Source organism: Nothobranchius furzeri, chromosome 18, assembly GCF_043380555.1.
Source record: "Nothobranchius furzeri strain GRZ-AD chromosome 18, NfurGRZ-RIMD1, whole genome shotgun sequence".
Taxonomy (NCBI): domain Eukaryota; kingdom Metazoa; phylum Chordata; class Actinopteri; order Cyprinodontiformes; family Nothobranchiidae; genus Nothobranchius; species Nothobranchius furzeri.
In genome coordinates this window covers 20,707,504-20,726,966 of record NC_091758.1, presented here as the reverse complement: position 1 = coordinate 20,726,966, position 19,463 = coordinate 20,707,504, and the positions used below count along the sequence as shown (strand labels likewise).

At 40.1% G+C, this 19,463-nt stretch overlaps 2 protein-coding genes across 7 annotated transcripts; both read right to left on the bottom strand.

Moving 5' to 3' along the window:
- Nucleotides 1-1,455: 1,455 nt before the first annotated feature.
- dnajc5gb (DnaJ (Hsp40) homolog, subfamily C, member 5 gamma b) lies at nucleotides 1,456-10,076 on the bottom strand. 2 transcript variants are annotated; one of them, XM_015969547.3, is made up of 6 exons: nucleotides 9,937-10,076; nucleotides 9,564-9,693; nucleotides 5,126-5,339; nucleotides 4,894-5,044; nucleotides 3,555-3,599; nucleotides 1,456-1,949 (listed from the first exon to the last, which is right to left on the bottom strand). In XM_015969547.3, exons 2-6 carry the CDS (start codon nucleotides 9,674-9,676, stop codon nucleotides 1,858-1,860), a joined length of 615 nt encoding a protein of 204 aa, XP_015825033.1. In that variant the 5' UTR covers nucleotides 9,677-9,693; nucleotides 9,937-10,076; the 3' UTR covers nucleotides 1,456-1,857. The 2 variants fall into 2 exon arrangements, with proteins under 2 accessions (XP_015825033.1, XP_054597734.1); XM_054741759.2 differs by lacking the exon at nucleotides 3,555-3,599 and having other exon boundaries at nucleotides 1,708-1,949.
- A 4,924-nt stretch (nucleotides 10,077-15,000) lies between these two features.
- Nucleotides 15,001-18,305, bottom strand: tp53i3 (tumor protein p53 inducible protein 3). Of its 5 annotated transcripts, none has more exons than XM_015969543.3 (7): nucleotides 17,811-17,947; nucleotides 17,418-17,496; nucleotides 17,096-17,269; nucleotides 16,732-16,999; nucleotides 15,958-16,170; nucleotides 15,514-15,710; nucleotides 15,001-15,329 (listed from the first exon to the last, which is right to left on the bottom strand). In XM_015969543.3, the coding sequence occupies exons 2-7, from the start codon at nucleotides 17,469-17,471 to the stop codon at nucleotides 15,132-15,134; spliced, it is 1,104 nt and encodes a 367-aa protein (XP_015825029.1). In that variant the 5' UTR covers nucleotides 17,472-17,496; nucleotides 17,811-17,947; the 3' UTR covers nucleotides 15,001-15,131. The 5 variants fall into 5 exon arrangements, with proteins under 5 accessions (XP_015825029.1, XP_015825030.1, XP_015825031.1 ...); XM_015969544.3 differs by lacking the exon at nucleotides 17,811-17,947 and adding an exon at nucleotides 17,756-17,772; XM_015969545.3 differs by lacking the exons at nucleotides 17,418-17,496; nucleotides 17,811-17,947 and adding an exon at nucleotides 18,169-18,305.
- Nucleotides 18,306-19,463: the final 1,158 nt, after the last annotated feature.

The following is a 19,463-nucleotide window of genomic DNA, read 5'->3' as shown; positions in this document are numbered from 1 at the left end:
GCATCATAGGAAATTCTATTGTTGTATTGGGCTTGGTGGTCTAGTGGATAAAGTGTCTGCCTTTCATTTTGTTTTGCCATGTCTTGCCACGGGTTCGACTCCCAGACTAAGCAGTAGCTGAACCAGATTTCATGTTTATTTTCTGCAAAATATTTTGTGTCTCAAACGATCTTTGAATTTGGTCATTTCCATGCAGCATTTTAGTTGCAATGCTCTGGACGGGACACCGAAGTCCCAATGGTCTGCTCTGCTCACCTCACATGGACTCACATGGACTGCAGCTAGCTAAATAAACAAGTAAAAAATATATATATATAGATTCCTTATATTTCACAGTTTACCAATAAAGAGTTGAAAACATAATAATGGCAAGTGTAGCTAAAAATAACAAAATAAATTACTGCTGAGCCCAGGATTCAAACCGGTGTCGGTACCAGATCGGCTCATGGTCCTGCGCCTGCTGATGATGTCACATTACGGCCATTCCACTCGGCTTTCACATTTAGTTTTGAAAAGACATCAGCAGTTTTGTTAATAAATTCTTGTCTATTAACACTTAAATGTTTTCTTCATAATTGTAATTTGTTAATAAACCACCATATTATCTTTGTTTTGTAACGAATGTGAAACTACATAAAACCAACACCAGACTGCCAAAAAACACAACAGTTCTTATATGTGAAGCATATCTGTTTGTATTAAAGTGGAATTCGTCTGTATATGTCTTTAGCTGTTATGGAAATACATTCATTCATTCAAAATGTTGCTTGCTGTCTTTTCAATAAAGTTCTTATGTTTTATTTTGCCCCATTTCATCAAAACCAAGAGCTTTTGAGGGTCACCGTTTATCAGTTGATATCTTTGCTTTTATTTTACATTTCCTTTGGAAATTCAAACATATTTTCTCCCAAAAAGTGTTGATTTTTGGACTACAGGACTACAACCGCTAAGACTACAACCGTAAATTTGTTATGACCAAACAAAATCATCGTCAACGTGCTAACGTAAGTTTTACCAACGTGGTATCGTAACTTCCGTAAGTCTTACGTTCAGCCAGTCGTCTACTGTGACGTGCAGACGCAGGACCCCGAGCCGATCTGGCTGCCCAAGCAGATCTGGTACCGACACCGGTGTGAGGTCATAGCAAAACAGCATGCATGACAGGTGCTCTATCCACTAACCCACCAAACCTATTACATAGGTTTAGTCACTAATAACATGTCCTGTGCTGGCTGTTACGCACGTCTTTATGGACAGGACTTTGGTTTTTATGGTGATGTTTTGTCCCCAACGCAGAAGTCCTTTGTCTGCCAAAAATGGGTTTGGGGATATTTTTCATGAAGAAATAACATCACATGGATTTTCCAAGATCTGGCACCTTTAAATCTACAGTATTGCACTGTGAGCCCCAAAGAACAACATAATTAGTCAGAAATAATTTGAACCTGGATCGTTATAAATAAATATTTATGACTCCTAGACCAAGATGTTCTCAAACCGGAGTGGCAACTTTTGAACCTTCAATACTAACGTGTGAGTTTAAAGTGCACAAAGACAAACATCTACTCAGGAGTTCAGTGGCTTTGATCCACGTGGCTCTCGACTGTACCATGCTTCCCAAATACCCAAATTATCTATATTTTACAACAAAGGCAAGTTGTTGGGTTCAACAAAACCTGGTGGGACCAGTAAAAAACACGTTTTCTGTGTGAACATCATAATAATAAAAGATGCTCAAACACAGATGTTCTCATGAATGAATCCCACATGAATCAGCTGCTGATGAAGTCCTGAACTTGGATCTTTAACATCTGACCAGCCTCGTCCCGATCCAGACTCACTCATGTACTCATTTGGTCACTCTTCAGCCGACGGCGTTGTGTTTTCCTCTCCGGAGCCTGAGGTCCCTTTGGCTGCATGAGGCTGGATCACAATTGGTTCATTCTGGCCTAAAGGAGGAAACGTAAATGAAAACAAGTTTTAAAAAAATTTACTAAAACACTTTGTTTTTTAATAACTCTACACAAAAAAAAACAGCTGTTAAGTAAGACTTTTAGGCCTGGAAGCTTGTTGGTTTAACTGCTTATTTATGCTTGAGTACAGTAAAATAACTCTTAACTAATTAAGAAAAGGTAAACAACTGTATGGAAAGCAAAAGGCATGGAAAACACAAAAACAATGTGAAAAGTACTCTTGAGAAATTATTTAACCAAAACAAGAAGTTTATTTATGCAAAGCTGCTGTCTAGATTTTTGACTGCTGATCCAGACTGGCGGTTAGTAGTTGACAGAGGAATAATCAAAATAAAATCTGATTTTAAAAGAACACACTAAATAAAATATAACAAGAAAAGTAAAATAGGTTGTGAATGTTTTGAGACATATTATGACTTTTTGTCTTAAGTTATAGAAGTCCCTCTTATGGAGTGATTTCAGCAGTTTTATTCTAGACATTTTGTTACCTTCCAGAATGAGCCGTTTGAGGGCTCTGTCTCTTTAAGATAACAAGCTAAAGCTGGCCACGCCCACCCATACCTTGCTCAGGCTGCTATAGGCTGAGAAGCTCTGATAACCGGGAGAAGCTTGGAGTAAAGCCGCTGCTCCTCCAGCAGGTGAGAGGTGGTTCTATTCAAATTTCCTCATTTATGACATCACAAATTGGGACTTTTTGAAACGGCTTGTTTTAGACACATAATTCCTAAAACCAAACACTGACAGAAAACAGAAGGATGGAATGTTTTCATGTTTGGAGGGTTCATAGAGGCAGTGGAGACCCACATGGCAGCACAAAAGGATGCAAAGGTGAGTTTTGCATTATATAATGACATTTAATGCATTTATTAGAGTGTTAGATTATTAAGAAATGCAGCTTAAGCCAGCCTTTCCACTGGATGTGTATGCGGCAATTTGCGTAAGTGGCGCATAAAGAAAAAGACACGTTATACCATTGAACTTGCTTCCCACTGGAAACATTGGAAACGCAAAATGGCAACAAAAGAGTTCCAGGCAGCAGAATCCTTTTAAGTCATGAATTAACCCAATAACTGCAACACCACTCATGATTTCGGAAGTTCAGGCAATAACAAGCAAGAAAAGACGACTGCATGTATCCGAAAAGGTCTGTCGTTTATTTTCTGTTCTGTTTACTTTGGCTACGGAGGTTTCACAGGAAATCACTTACTTTTTGACTGGTTAAGCACCAGAAAATCTGTATGTGACTTTTATTTTGAAAAGTTTTTGGATGTTTTACACTGCTTTAGAGTTTCCCTTCCTGTCTGGCCTGATCTGAACTTCTGAGCTTGACAAATTCTGGAAGCGTAGCTCATAAAAAAAATAGGAGCAACGCTTGTGGAACGCTTACAAAACGTAAAGCTTTGAGGTCAGTGGAAACACACCCACCCATTCTAACAGCAACTGTTTGCTGCTTACTATGCTTTGGACGTTTCGCAATGCTTACATGTCCAGTGGAAAGATGGAAAGGCCCGGTTATAAGGAGTCAGACAGGCTAAGCAGCACAGTAGTGACCATCGTTACACGAAGTGGAAAGACGTTTACCTGAAGCCTCAGCAGGACTCGGCTCTGTAACTATTACATGGTCTGCTGTAAAACAGAATTTAACATTAAGAAAATCCAAAGTGTCCCATCAAAAGTAATCTACTCTTCTAACACCTAAAGTGGTTTCAAAACAAGAGATTTAGAATATAAAAAGATAATCTATAGGGTTCAGATTCAACCGGATATAGTCAGAAAAAGCCTTTAATGTGATCTTAATACAAAACTTAATAGAATCTGGATTCCAAAAAAATTGGGACACTATACAAATCGTGAATAAAAACTGAATGCAATGATGTGGAGGTGCCAACTTCTACTGCTTTATTCAGAATAGAACATAAATCACGGAACAAAAGTTCAAACTGAGAAAATGTATCATTTTAAGGGAAAAATATGTTGATTCAAAATTTCATGGTGTCAACAAATCCCCAAAAAGTTGGGAAAAGTAGCAATAAGAGGCCGGAAAAAGAAAAATTGGGCATAACAAGGAGCTGGAAGACCAATTAGGTCAAATAGCAACATGACTGGGTATAAAAAGAACTTCTCAGAGTGGCAGTGTCTCTCAGAGGCCAAGATGGGTGGAGGATCACCAATTCCCACAATGTTGCGCAGAAAGATAGTGGAGCAATATCAGAAAGGTGTTACCCAGCGAAAAATAGCAAAGACTTTGCAGTTATCATCATCAACTGTGCATAACATCATCCGAAGATTCAGAGAATCTGGAACAATCTCTGTACGTAAGTGTCAAGGGCGTAAAACCATACGGGATGCCCGTGATCTCCGGGCCCTTAAACGACACTGCACCATGAACAGGAATTCTACTGTACAGAAAATCACAGAATGGGCTCAGGAATTCTTGATTTGTTGACGCCATGAAATTTTGAATCAACATATTTTTCCCTTAAAAAATACATTTTCTCAGTTTAAACTTTTGTTCCGTGATTTATGTTCTATTCTGATTAAAATATTAGAGGTTGGCACCTCCACATCATTGCATTCAGTTTTTATTAACGATTTGTATAGTGTCCCAACTTTTTTGGGATACAATAAGATGACAAAATCTCAGAAGATGCTGAAAATTCTGTTTCTAAAACTGACATTTTCCTTTTGAGAACGTCACTCCTTTATTCCACAGAAAGTGACATAAAATTTCGTCTCTTTTGCAAAATTTTTTATCTCAAACTTCGTGTCAAAGACCTTTAAATGTGCCAAGTGTAGAAGTTTATCTGAAATTTTTAACTACGCATTCACACCTCAACAAAGACTCAACGAACCATTAGTAAAGGAATCTCCAAGGTTTTGGTTCAGCTGGACAATATCCTAATAACAACACGGTATTTACCTGCTTCCTGGTCTCGGGCATCCTCCAGATCCTCAGGGTCCATGTAAGCAAAGGGTTCCTCATCCTCTGCATTTTTGCACTTTCCACAGCAGAAACAGCAGCAGCAGAAACAGCAGCAGCAGGTGAAAATAGCGCAGCACACAAAAAGAGCCTAAAGGAGACAAACATAAACAGAATTTAGGTCAAACAGGCTTCCAAACAAAAATATGTAATAAAAAGTGATGCTTTTCACCTTGAACCAGCATTTGGATGCTAGGAAATAATATTTGACTCCCTCTTCACCAAACTGCTCGGCTGCATACAGGCCAAAGGATCCGTACTCATCGTAGACTTTACGTTTATTCTCATCGCTGAGGATAGAGTTAGCATTGTTGATCTCCTTGAATTTCTCAGCAGCCTCTGGGTTATTTGGGTTTTTATCGGGGTGATGCCTCAATGCTAATTTCCTGGAGCAAACAAAAAGGGAATAAAACTTAAAATATTGACATAATAACAGTATTAGCATGGCACCCGAGATTATAATCCAGGAAAAATGCTCTAATATTCATTACCACTTCATTAAGTAGATCACGTGTGAAGAGGTTGTAATAAAATAAACTAAAAATTTTAAAAATCCACAGATTTCACGTTTGTCCATTATTACGAGACGGCTCACGGGAACGTCACATAAGGAGGAGGTCTGGAAATATGGTGTGAGTTAAGAGTATTTTTATTTTTAAATCAACCTCCAAAAGGCCTCACCAAAATGTCACATAGGCAAGAGCTCCTCTGATCAGTCTCATCTCTGTGAGGCTTTCATGCTGCACCCACAGGTGCAGCAACTCAATACAATTATATGTAGTATGCGAGGACGCCTAGATGGACAAGTGCAAGTGAGACTTCTGTAAATGCAAGAGTGAGCACCCCACACGCTGAAATTGTATTTATGAATTTATTTGTAGGCTGAATAATTCTAAAAATGTGATTGTTTAAAATCTAACCAATACCTGTGTCAGTGCAATATGTTAACAGTCAAAGATGTTGAAACACTAGTATAACAGTGTTTTTCTTTTTTAGATTAGGGAGTTACAATAACTTATACTTTATTCTCACACCATTGTTATTTTTTCGTGTTTTTCAGGATTATTTCTCTCTTGTGCTTTAGTGTGTCATAGTGTGCTCATTCCATGTTATCTTATCTGTACAGCGTTTTTCTACTTCTGTGAATTGGACTAAGAGTCCGGAACAAAGAATACTTGACTTGATTATTAAATAGGGATGTAAGAAAAAATCGATATGGCAATATATCAAGATATTTTTCCAGCGATATATTGATATTCAAAAGCCGTGTATCAAAAACATCAATATCGCAATATATTGTGAAATTTGTCCAGCGATATATCGATATTAAAAAGTCATGTATTGAACATATTGATATGGCAATATATCGTGACATTTTTTTCCCTGCAAAATTATATCGATATTCAAAAGCCGTGTATCTAATCTTTGAAAGAATTTACATGAAAACGTGTGTATTTTCTTTTCTTTTGGTGCAACTGAAATGATGACCACTAGGTGGCAGCAGTGCCCCCACCACCACCATTGAAATGTATACCCCTCTATTATGGTTTAGAGATCTCATGTTAAGCCGGGCGTACACTGTGCGACTTTTTCACTTTTTTGAGCCGATTTTCCAGTAGTGCGAGAATCCACGACATCAGGGCGAGTTTTGCGCCGAGCGGTCGTGTAGTGTACAGGGGGTTACGAGAGGCGATTAACACCACGTGACCAGCTGCCGATCAGCAGTCGTGAGGTCGCACGGACTTCTGGCGTGTTTAATATTTTGGTCGTCCCTCGTGAGGGTATCGCACTGTTGAAGCGGCACTGCGAGCAGCTGCGACCCAAAATGTATCAGAACCGCTCACGGCAGAGGTGGAAAGTAACGAATTACATTTACTCACGTTACTGTAATTGAGTAGCTATTTTGTATATTTATACTTTTTAAGTCGTTTTTAAAAGCTGTGCTTTTACTTTTACTTGAGTAAGTTTTTAAAAAAGAATTGTAATTCGCTACATTTTAAATGATATCCGTTACTGAGTAAAAATAAATTATAGGCTTAATAAATTAAAAATATTACGTGTAGCAGCGTCGGAACGGAAATAGACACCTGCATGAGCGCCGCGTCTAAACCGTGGGGGTGTACACTTCTGCTCAAAAACATCAGTTCAGTCGATCAACTCGCTGTTTACCTCCTCTCTCCCTCCTCTCGTAGGTTGGAACCCGCACCTTCGCGCACCGGTGTTACGTCATCAGAATTCTGCTCGGTTCGGTAGCCGGACTCGGTTCCGTGTTTGAAATGTGTTTCCCCAACCGCTCCGCACAGTAGTGGCAAAATAACGTTTAGCGCTCATAACAAGCGGATTCTCAGCGCTTTGCTCATAAAACAGAAGACCTGCAGGCCTCTGTGAGTTAAAACATCCTGATACTGTTCAGGTGTAAACATTGTGCTCCATCCCTGTGTTTGAACTCAGAATATGCTCCTTGATGCCACAGATATGTGATGATTTAGCTTGTTTCTTTATTTTACTCCAGAATAAGAGATTAAATTATTACTAAAGCAGTTCAGTGTAGTTAAATTAGTCATTCACATGACTCTAACATGCTGCAGTGTGTGCATGTGTGCGTGCGCGCTTGCGTGTGCATGTGCGTGCATGTGTGTGTGTGCTACACATATAGAACTGCATGAGACAGCATGGTTTCATCAAATCCATGCATCTTATTTCTTGGCTGCAGTAATGGCTCAGGAAAATAACTCATATTTCATAAATAATGACGTCATAATAGTGTCTACGATAATGTTTTATCTTATCTTTGGTCTGAGAGGTGTAACTTATCATGATACAAGCCTTTTAAAACATGTTAAAGTGTTACAAGAGGAGATAAATGCATGAATTTAAAGTTCATGTTTGGAGACCAACCTTCACAGTTTGGATGCTCACGCTGGTGAGGAGACACCGTTAGTTCTAGTAACACCTGGGCTCCCAAGGCCTGTTCTGACAGGATGGACGTTACAGGACACTTAAGGTTTCCAGTTGGATGACTGGAGGATTATTTAGGAGGATTGGAATGAACAAACTGATTTCAGTGGTGAAGGGTTAAATGAGTGAACCCACTACCAAGGATGAACTCTAACTTTAAAAATCAGCTGCTCTAAATAAGCATGAAGGTCAGAGAGGAGCTCTAGGATGGACATGGATAAAGGAACTGTAATGTAGAGGTAAAGTAGGGCAGGGCCTACGTTAGCAGCTGTCATACGGTCCATTTGAAATGTTTGACTTTCATTTAGCTTGTTATGTGACAGGTTAGAGCACAATCTCATGTTAGAGTTTTGTCATGAGAGCATTGAGATACCTCACATGCTGATGGCATCTAAAAAATTATTTTTTCTCAAAATAAAGAATAATTTTAATCACAATTGAAACTTACCATCCTAGAAAAACCTCGTCCAATCAATGTGCACGTCCTGTTCTCACTGATTGGATAGAAATCCCTCCTTCAAGCTGTGCGTGTTTGAGTGTGTGTGTGTGTGTGTGTGTGTGTGTGTGTGTGTGTGTGTGTGTGTGTGCGTGTGTGTGCGCACGCGCACACACGAGTGAATTGTGAACTGGCATTGTGATTTAGCACTACTTAGATGTAGCCATCCTTACGCTGACAAAAATGTAACTAACTTTTACTTTGAGTACATTTTGTTTACGATACTTTGAACTTTTACTTGAGTAAAAATTTAGGCAAGTACTTTTACTTGTAATTGAGTAAAAAATTATCAAAGTATTGGTACTCGTACTTAAGTAGGAAATTTTAGTACTCTTTCCACCTCTGGCTCACGGCGCATGCGCAATCCTGCATCAACACCGCTCCCCGCTATTTCCCTAATAACACACATTGTTCATTTTAATTTCTACACGTTTTTTTACTCACAAAGATTATCAAGAAAGCGTGTTTGTCGTGTTCATGTCAAATTAAACTGATCACAAAACACAGATTTACTTTCTTTATTTCGTTTTCCTAATCCAACCCCCATAAATCCCTGTGTGTCCTCCTGCAGCACTCCCGAAGGACAACAGGCAAAACAAGACCAAAAAGTCTAACGTGTTGTGTAAAAACTGCTATTTTTAGTATATTTTTAGGGCTGATGTGTTGCTACCAGACGTACAGTGTGAGCAGTCAGGTTGCATCCAAGAACTGGGTCGTACAGTGTGAGCGCCTGGCTCGTGAGATCTGCTCTGCGAGGAAGTCGTACAGTTTGAGCTGAAGCTGAGTGATACGAGTGAAAAAGTCGCACAGTGTACACCCGGCTTTAAACATGTTATATCAGTTTGGACTGTTTATTGAATTTTCCTACAGTAAATTCAGTCTAAAAAATCACTATCATCTGATTGAATTTATCGCAATACTCGTGATATTTTGTATCGTCTCCCCTGTATCGTGATTCGTATCATATCGCCATAATTTCACCAATACACATCCCTACTATTATTAAACCTATCTGACCTTCCTGTCAGGAACTTTGTTTAGAGGACTGGTTAAACTTCCTGTAACTGTGTGCGTTGATCAACCCCACCTTAAACAGAGTTAATGAGTTAGTCTGGTAAATAATTTTGTCCATTTCTTCGCTGGAGGTAAAACCCACCTGTAGGCCCTTTTTATTTCGTCGGGGGTCGCTCCTTTCTCCAGGCCCAGCACCTGGTACAAGCTCTGCCCTGCTGTTGACAGTTTCCTCTGAGCTCGGGCCTGATCCTCCATGTTTCACGCAGCGGCGGCTGTGATGAAACACCCAGTCACGTGCTAGCAGACGCCAACAGCACTTCCAAACAGGTTTAAGTAGTTTTAATGCGACTCAAACTTCTAGTTAACAGGCAGAAAACGCCATTTCATAACAATGTTTTATGTCGTGTAACTAGTTTAAAGTTAAAAAACCGATTCGGACTCAGAGATTTACTCCAGTTTACCCTCGACAGTGAACAGGTAGTGTTAACAGAACAGGATGAAGATCATTCACTCACCGGCAGGCTGTTTAAAGTGTTTGTGTCCCGTAGAAACATACGAGGACCAGACCCGCCACTTAAAGTTTATTCCATAAAGCGAAAGAGAGATTATGAGATTAATATAATAATCTATACGGACCCGGAAGATTAACAAACACAGGAATTCTGGGTAAAACACACACACACACCTCTTTCTACAGTCACATTCAAAGCGCGAGGAGTTTATAGCAAGCCATTTTAACATTTAGTTCGTAATCAGACTTCTGTGATTCCTATTTCATATCGACATTTTTTATTTTAGCTCAATCATTTGAATTACGTCTAGATATTTTATTTATCTTATAAACTTGCAGTGAACATCAGTCAAACTAATGTAATTAGCATGCAACACTCAAACTAAACTACATTTAAACTCACTTGTGTTCAGTATAACTTGTCTTTTGACATAATTAATCAATTCCAACCAATTCTGCTGACGAAATGTAGTTATATCTAGTTACTGTGAATTAACTTTTTTAATATTTGCTACTAATTATTTTGTTCTTATTTGCCAGCTAGAAATTGTTGTCCACTTGGCGCTTTAAGTTGTATTTAGTAATAAGGTTTGTCTTTAGATAAGTGTTTTCACTTCAGCCAAATCCCTTTTCACTCATTACGTTTTTGTTTAAGTTTTGAAAGTTAATCATGTTTGTATGAAGATATACATAAACTACCAACCAACTGACGGCCAGTGGGCCACACCCGGCCTGCCAGACCTTTCTGCCAAGCCCCATTACTGAATCAGGAATAGAGAAAAATAAATGTTCTACTTTTTCCAAAATCAGATTAAACTGAAAAACAGCTTTTAATCAGAAAATACTACAAAATCAGCTCTCATTTAACATTTTTTTATTTAATCAGCAGAAGTTCAGAATCTGTTTTTGCGCTTTCCACTATAATAGCCGTAATTGCAATGTCCTGACAAAAAATGAATTAAAACACTCACGAGAAGAAAGAAACACATGTACAAGTCATCAATATTTACCAGGTTGGTGAGCAGAGTCAACTAATATAATTATAATTCAGGGAGGAAACAAGCTGAATAAGTAAAATAAAGTTACATTAAATGTTCCATTGGAGAAAAAAAAAGATTTTATAACAAACAGCATGTTTGAAATACGACGAAATGGAGAGCAGAACTGCTTCACAAATAGGAAGCCGAATATGTTGCAGTCGCCCCCTAGTGGTTTGAGTTAGTAAAGGAAATATGAAGATAAACATTGACATGCAAAAAATTAAAAAATAACAGACATTTAGAAGGAAACATAAAAATGGAATATGGAACATTTTAATAAAAATCTTTATTTAAAATAATAATATTACCGTCGTGGGGTGTTTAGAGGTGTGCAGAGTTAATGCACAGTAACTACTGTTTACCATCAGTGAGTGTGGGGTTGCCGTGTATCCTGCAAGCTAATGCTGCAGCGCCGACAATTGTAATTTGACAACGGCCGGCAAAAAGCTCCAGAGTTGTTTAAAGTGAGAGTCAAGGCATGGGTGGAGACTTATTTCATCCACACTTCCTGTTAGGAAAACGTTTCTGAAAGAGGCGTCGCCTGGCACTGAGCCCGCCTCTAGTATGTGGTCCTCTTTCAAGACTATGGCGCTTGTTGACATATCGGTGCTAGTGGCTAAGATGAAGCCTTCATCTTCTTCATCCGACGTCATTCCTTGTAGGCTCTTCGGAAAAGGGTTTGAGGTAATAGGCCTGTGTATTACCAAAATGGTCAACCTCTCTCTAACAACTGGTGTGCTTCCCAATGCACTTAAACATGCCATTGTGGAGCCACAACTGAAGAAAGTAGGTTTAGACCCAACTGACCATAGCAACTATAGACCTATTTCCAAGCTTCTGATTCTTTCTAAGATTCTTGAGAAGGTGGTCTATGAACGGATGTCTACCTTCCTCAACCAAAGTGACATCCTTGAGCTATTTCAGTCTGGTTTCCGTAAACATCATTCTACGGAAACAGCTTTACTGAAAGTGTCCAGTGACATTATGATGGCTGCTGGTTCTGTAAAACGCACTGTTCTGGTTCTCTTGGACATTTCTTCAGCCTTCAATACAGTTGATCATCAGGTTCTGCTGATGAGACTGAGGGACCAAATTGAATTATCAGGGACAGTCCTTCAGTGGTTCTCCTCTTATTTATCAGGACGTAGCTTTAGTGGTACAGCAAACTAAGTAAGGTCAGAATCTGCAGAATTGTTGAGTGGAGTGCCCCAAGGCTCAGGCCTGGGTCCTGTTTTTTTCTTGTATTTGACCCCTTTGGGTAAGATCATTCAAAGGTTTAGTGACGTTTCATTCCACCTATTTGCGGATGACATTCAGCTATACTGCTCTTTTAAGCAGTCTGAGCTGAATAAGTTAGACTCTTTGCTCCATTGTTTAGTGGAGATAAAGAAATGGCTCAATGAAAATTCCCTGCACCTAAATGCTAACAAAACAGAAACTCTGGTTGTTACCCCGGTTGGTTCTGTCCTGGAGATAAAGCAGTACCTGGGTGATTTGGGCCTATCTGTGAAGTTAAGCCTTAGAAATTTAGGAGTTAATCTTTTTTCACTTCAGGCACTCGAGGAGTACAGACGCTTCCCTCTTTCGCTCCCTTATCTTTTTTTCCCAAGGCTCTTTGTCCTGTCTGCCCACAGAGCGCTTCTCTGCATTTCTTCTGAAAAACTCTATTTTTTTTTTTTTACTAACCATGGATTTGATAAACTGGTCATTCAATGCGATCGATAAGAATTTTTCAACAATGAGAACGGAGCAGGGGGCTCCCACATGTCCACAGGGGACATACCCGGTGGGATATATGTTGGATTCCTGGAAGGAGTGGAAGATCATATGCCTCTCCCAACTGTCCATCGAGGACGTCGAAGACGTGTGGATATTTGGTCTGATGATCACTGGATTTCTCCTGATTGGAGTGTGAGGATATCTGGTTTTCTGGAAATTTGGGAAGACGGGAGCGATTGGAGGGCAACCCGCACCCACGGAAAGCACCGTCCGTATGGAGACTTCTCAGACTGGGACGTTACTCGAAGTGAATCGTAAGCTGGTCAATGTTCTAGCTGCGATTCTGGTATTAGTGCGCAAAATGGATGTCATCTCGGAGAGAGTCACCGGACGGTATGGACAAGTTTAAGTTTAAAACCCAAAATTGGCTTCACTGAAGGACTGGAAATGATCACTTTAAAGACTGAAGGCAGAGAGGAAAATTATCTCAGCCTGACCCAAACAAATTCTTGTTATCTGAATCTGACACCCTGGTAGCCTTGAGCTGCAAGCAACTAAAACCCCCATGAAGGAATGCAGGCAGATGCTGTGAAACCCCCCCCCCCCCCCCCTCCGCCTTCGGATTGGTGGACTTCAGCCTGGCGAGGTCATCAACTTGAGGAGTCAATGTGCTCTTTGCTTCTCCCAAGATCTCCTTCCCACCTGTGACTGTACAGTAGATGAGCGCCTTAGATGGCTGCTCTCGCTGGGGGAAACAGGATCCCAGCCCCCGCCTTCCTATTTGGAGTCTCATGTTGTGTTGTCTGAAGTCTGTTGCATATTTGTTGAGGTGTTTTTTTGCATAGCAAAGCTGCCCTCCCGGTGGAGGGTAACTCTGAAGTGCTTTTTTTCCCCTCCACCTGAACCAATCCTCATGTTACCCTCTTATCTCTATTAAGGTAGCGTGACTCGGGTTGCTAATGACCACAGTCACCAATTCTTGTCATGTGTCTTGCCCATGTATGTCTGATCTCTGAATTGTGTGTACTGAAACTCTAATTTCCCTTTGGGATTAATAAAGGATTGATTGATTGATTGATTGATTGATTGATTCATTCATTCATTCATTCATTCATTCATTGACTGATTGATTGATTGATTGATTGATTGATTGATTGATTGATTGACAGACAGTGAAAGGTCTTTTGTGCAGCACTGTAAGCAGCTAACGAGAAACTGCTTTTTTCAACTAAGGAAAATCTCGAAACTTAAACGTGTGGTGTCAAGAAATGATTTGGAGCTCCTCATTCATGCCTTTGTTTCATCCCTTTTAGACAATTGTAATAGTTTATTTTCTAGTCTGAACAAGAAGGAGCTCCACTGTCTGCAACTAGTGCAGAACTCTGCTGCAAGAATCCTGACGCGCACCAATAGGAGGTTTCACGTATCCCCCATCCTAAAGGAACTTCATTGGCTGCCTGTATCTTTTAGGTTCAAGTTTAAGATTTTGGTTCTGGTTTTCAGAGCCCTGCATGGACAAACTCCCTCCTACATTAGAGAACTGATCCAACCCAACACTCCTGTGCGGGCTCTGAGGAGTGGGGATCTTAATCTGCTTAAGGTTCCTTGCACTTACTATCGCACTAGAGGTGACCGCTCATTTGAAGCTGTAGCTCCTAAGCTCTGGAATAATCTACCCCTCACTCTGTGTTCTATTGATTCTGTTGACAAGTTCAAGAGTGAGCTTAAGACTCATTTGTTCAGGCATTCGTCTAGTTATTTTAGGGCTGTTATGTTTTCTGCGTGGCCTTGGCCTTTTATGATATGTTTTTTATTTTATTGTTTTTATTCACAGTTTTTATTTTCTCCTCTTTTGTTTAAACTTTTACAATGTTGTCAAGCACTTTGTGGCTTATGCCTGGGAAAGGTCCTATACAAATAAAGTTTACTGCACCTTTAAGACTGGCTCTGCACTTTCACAACCATCCATGTCACTAACCTGGAGCTAAGTGATTATTCAGCCCGTGTTCTTGTCCTTTGGCCACTTTATCCCGGTGATTTAGAGGTAAAATTTTTATGAAATTGTTGAATCCTCCAGTTCCTACATTTGATTTTCTTCTCTTTTGTGACTGTAACATTGTTTTCTGAATTTTGCAACTTTTCCTGTAAGTTGAGTTATACATAAAGTGGAATACATTTGACCGAAAAATAATTTCATAATTTGTAAAAATTGTTAATTTACTGTTTGCACGCATAGCTTTCCTGATGTCTTCCTTAATTTGCAGCATTAATACAACTTACAACACAAAGCAGAAGGTAATCCTCACTACTGAGTGGAAAAATAACATTTTATTAGTGGAATATACATCTCTGAGCAACCATAAAATACTGATTGGTATCTTGGCATCAATCAAATACATTTTAAAGACAAAATTTTCTTCCGCATGAATGCAAACATTAATCAGCGAGCCTCTTCGCTCGGTGGAATCACATTAATAACAATCTTTCCCATGTTTCTGTTGGCCTCCATGTGTCTGTGAGCATCTTGAATGTCCTGCAGCTTATAAGTGCTGTCAATCACTGGCCTCAAGAGGGCAGGCTGCCCTGAGAAATACGGCAACACCTTCTGTGAAAAAGCTGCCACCAGGTCTGATTTGTACTGTGAAGGGAAAAAAAATATCTCAGTTGTTGATGTGGACATTCAGGAATTGTGTCAACGGCAAGTCCCTGATTGGCTCATCCTGGAACGCCATGAAGCATAAAAGAGGAAGCTGAAATAGTTGCATTCTTACTTCACGTAAGTCACATGAAAGTGTTGAGGCACTTCTGCTGTGGAGTCTCACCTGAAGGCTGCGAGAGCGGAGGAGGCTGCCCAGCAAGTGGCCTCGCTTGGAGAGCAGCTTGCCCAGCAGATCTCCGTTTACAGACCTGCCCCCCATGGTACCGTACAGGACCCATCTGCCGTCCACAGCCAAGACGTTGACGTTCTTCTCCCAGTTACACCCACCGATACAGTCAAGGATCACATTTGCTCCTTTTCCTGAGTAAATTTCAAATACAGACAGTTGCATTATCAAAGCAGAAAGCTAAAATTATTTATTAAAATCCACAAAAAGTGGAACATGAATGAGTTGATTTAAATTAAACAAATGCATTCTGTAAAGTAAAATGTGGTATTCAGTGTGGCACACGCAGTTTTAAACAAGTAAAAGAAATGGACGGGTTAAAACTTCAGATAGAAATGAATGTATAGTGAAGTTCGACAGACTAGTGATAGTGAGCTTCACCTCCAGTGAAGTCATGAACTCCCTGCACAAAGTCCTCCTCCTTATAGTTGAATCCAGCCGATGCACCTAGTTTCTCAGCCATCTGCAGCTTTTCCTGGTTGCCCGCGGTAACGATGGGCACAGCGCCGAGCAAACGGACCAGCTGAATGGCGGCCGTTCCGACCCCGCTGGCTGCAGCGTGCACCAGCACCACTTCACCCTCTTTCACCTTGGCTGTGACAGTGACAGCAATTAGAGACACAAAAAGGTTAATATTGATATCATGATTATTTAACATAGAACTGCACCACTGACATAGTAGAGGCACATTTTTGACTCATGTCAAGTTTACACGGTGTGTGTTGCCCTCATTCTGCCATCTCTTTTAGTACTTATGCTTTAAAAAAACGCCACAAGTTCAGCCTTCAGTAAAAGATGGATGGAAGCATGCATCGTGCTGGAGGCAAGGAAAAACAAAACAATGCTTGTAAATGTGACAAAATTATTCTAATACATTTTTTTGTTGTTGTTGAACTGATTGTTTTTGTGATCGCTTGTAACCAAAACCCAATTTGGAACAAAAATATGATCAGCTGTGCTCCTATAAGATGACTTTTAGCCACTTTGATGCAAAAGTTTTGCTTGACATCTCTAAGACTAACAAAGTTTTAACTGTTTTTTGTTTGTTTGTTGTTGTTGTTGTTGTTGTTAATGTAAATTAGCAGTGAAGACACACTTGAACCAGGCTGACTCCAAAACAGACGTAAACAAACAGGCCTGATGACAAGTTCCTACCTATGAAAACCAGCAGCTGGAAAGCTGTAAGCCAGGCCTCTGGGACGGCGGCAGCTTGGCTGAACGTGAGATTAGAGGGAATGGGCATTAGGAGCTCCTCAGGTACAGACACATATTCAGCATATCCCCCTCCACTGAGCAAGGCCATCACCCTGTCAGCTAGCTTCCAGTTCCTTTTCAGTCCTGGTCCCAGACTGTCCACAGTACCAGCTACCTCAAGGCCGATGATGTCACTTTCACCTGGAGGCGGAGGGTACAGCCCTCTTCTCTGCAGAAAAATCAGATTTTTATCAGCTGTGTGTACTCCACAGTCAAATAGAGATTTCCTACATCAGCAGAGTTCAGCCATCTAATTATTCTGTACCTGCAGTAAATCTGCCCTGTTGAGAGCAGCAGCGTTAACTTTAATCAGGACTTCTCCATCTTTAGGTGGAGGTCTGGGGACAGCCCGCAGGAGCAGGTTCTCTGGTCCTCCAGGTACATCAACGCAAACCGCCTGCATCATTTCCCCAGAACTAGAGCAACGCTTAAGCCAAATCTGAAAAACAAAGAGAAAACTAGCTTTGAAAGTGACAAAAACATCGTCTTTTCCTGCTGGTGCTTTTAAGAAATGCAGCAACCCAAAGATCAGCAAGTCAACCCGAGGGAGGATCATGAAGAAATGTATTAATCTGGTACAAACTCACTGCCTCACAGGTGTTTCTGAGTAAAAATCTTCCAGTTTGAAGGATTGGATGCATTTGATCGTCTCAGTGGAGTTTAATTCTTGTTATCAACAAAAAGAGAAGATGTCATGGCAAAAAAATAAAAAATACAAATCTGTTTAAAGGAATATGGAAAGAACTGAAAAAATGGCAAAACCACTATTTAATTTCAAGAATTTTTAGTAAAACACTGGTGTATTTTTAAACACGTTAATGACTAAAAACATAAATATTTTTGGAATATTACCAGTCAAAAACGATTATAAATCTAACCTGTTATTACAATAATACTCCTAAAATTAATAAAAATAATTACGTACATAAAGGACGTAGTTTAAAGGAAATATGCAGATAAAAAAAAACCAAAAAAGTTACCAAAAGAGACCTTTGGACCTTAAGGCTTCCTGTACCCTGCAGAAAGCTACAGCTAGCTCGTTGTGGTAAAAACTAAACTGGTCAGCAGAAGAAAATGGAGCCACGGGAGGGTGCAGGAATGGAAAAGCAGAAGAGAAACCAGGAAACTGCAGACTTTAATGAAGTGCATCTGTTTTAAATGGGCCAACTCTAAATTTCCACGATTACTAATACTTACTTACGCTATGAGCATCTTTAAAGAGCTAAAACCGAACATGTTACTGATTCGTGTGTATTATTGACATGTAGCACCCGTGAGATTATATAGATTTGATAATGAAAAGTGCTCTACACCAAATGGTGTTTTAACTGAACTTACCAGCCGGAGGGGCGATCAGCATGGAGAGTACTGGGACTATTCAGGAAGTTCTGATCCTGGATCTGTGGGCCAGGAGGGACCGGTCTCCTGAAGGGGCAGGCTTCCCAACACCACCAAGACCTACACTTCTCTACATGTGTCTGCAGGACTGTGATAGTTTGATAAAGAATTGAGGAAATGCATGAGCTGATCATTAAGCTGCTTTGGGGCAGCCCAGACTCAACCCGAGACTCATCTTTTCTAGTTTCTGCAGCTTCTGATCAAACTTCAGGTCCAACTCGACTTTCCATTAGGGAGAAAATCAACAAATCTGCAAATGAAGCGAGATTTTCATCAGACTTTAATCATCTGACCCAACAGAATGAGGATTTGGCTAAATTAGGAGGAAATAATCAGGCCCAAAAGCTTCATCACAACAAAGGAAAATAACGAAACATTTTTCCCCCACAGCTGGGGTAAAGCTTATTTGGCTCAGCTGGTTTTTCTGTAAATCCAGTATTTTAATCTTTACTGTATTTGCCCATTTTCCTAATTCTCTTTATTTGTATAATTTTTTTAAATGATCTTATTTTCATTGTTCTTGTGATTTCTATCTTGAGGCACTTAATAAGAAAACAATTTCTCCTTCTGGTAATAATAATAATAATAATAATACATTTTATTTCAAAGCGCCTTTCAGGACACCCAAGGTCACTTTACACAAAACACGTAATAAAATACAATAAAACAATAATAAAACCCAAAGAAGAAAAAACAGAGAGAAACATTTCAATAAAATCAGAGGTTGTAGGCAGATTTAAACATATGTGTTTTGAGTTTTGATTGGAAAAGGGTAAAACTGTCGATGTTCCTGATGTCTGGGGGAAGTGAGTTCCAGAGTCGAGGAGCAGAGCGGCTGAAAGCTCTGCTCCCCATGGTAGCGAGACGGGCAGAAGGAACCGCAAGATGGATGGAAGAAGAAGATCTGAGTGAACGGGACGGGGTGTGAATACTTATAAGGTCTGAGATATATGGAGGAGAGAGGTTGTGGATTGCTTTGAAGGTATGGAGGAGAATTTTGAAGATGGACCTGAATTTAACTGGGAGCCAGTGGAGCTGCTGGAGAACCGGCGTGATGTGGTGAAAGGAAGGGGTTCTGGTGATAATACGGGCTGCTGAATTCTGGACCAGTTGCAGTTTATGAAGGACTTTGTTGGGGAGACCATAAAGAAGTGAATTGCAATAGTCGAGACGGGAGGTGACGAGGCTGTGGACGAGAATGGCGGCAGTGTGAGGGGTCAGTGAGGGACGAAGAC

What these genes read in the sequence shown, in the direction of transcription:
- tp53i3 (XM_015969543.3), bottom strand. Translation starts at nt 17,471, where the DNA reads ATGCATCCAATCCTTCAAACTGGAAGATTTTTACTCAGAAACACCTGT. An exon ending in ACAGGGCAGATTTACTGCAG is followed by an intron (nt 17,000 to 17,095) that starts GTACAGAATAAT and finishes ATTTTTCTGCAG; the next exon opens with AGAAGAGGGCTGTACCCTCC. An exon ending in AGTTCATGACTTCACTGGAG is followed by an intron (nt 15,711 to 15,957) that starts GTGAAGCTCACT and finishes AAATTTACTCAG; the next exon opens with GAAAAGGAGCAAATGTGATC.
- dnajc5gb (XM_015969547.3), bottom strand. Translation starts at nt 9,676, where the DNA reads ATGGAGGATCAGGCCCGAGCTCAGAGGAAACTGTCAACAGCAGGGCAG. An exon ending in GAAATAAAAAGGGCCTACAG is followed by an intron (nt 5,340 to 9,563) that starts GTGGGTTTTACC and finishes TGTTTGCTCCAG; the next exon opens with GAAATTAGCATTGAGGCATC. An exon ending in GAGTCCTGCTGAGGCTTCAG is followed by an intron (nt 1,950 to 3,554) that starts GTAAACGTCTTT and finishes TTCCTCCTTTAG; the next exon opens with GCCAGAATGAACCAATTGTG.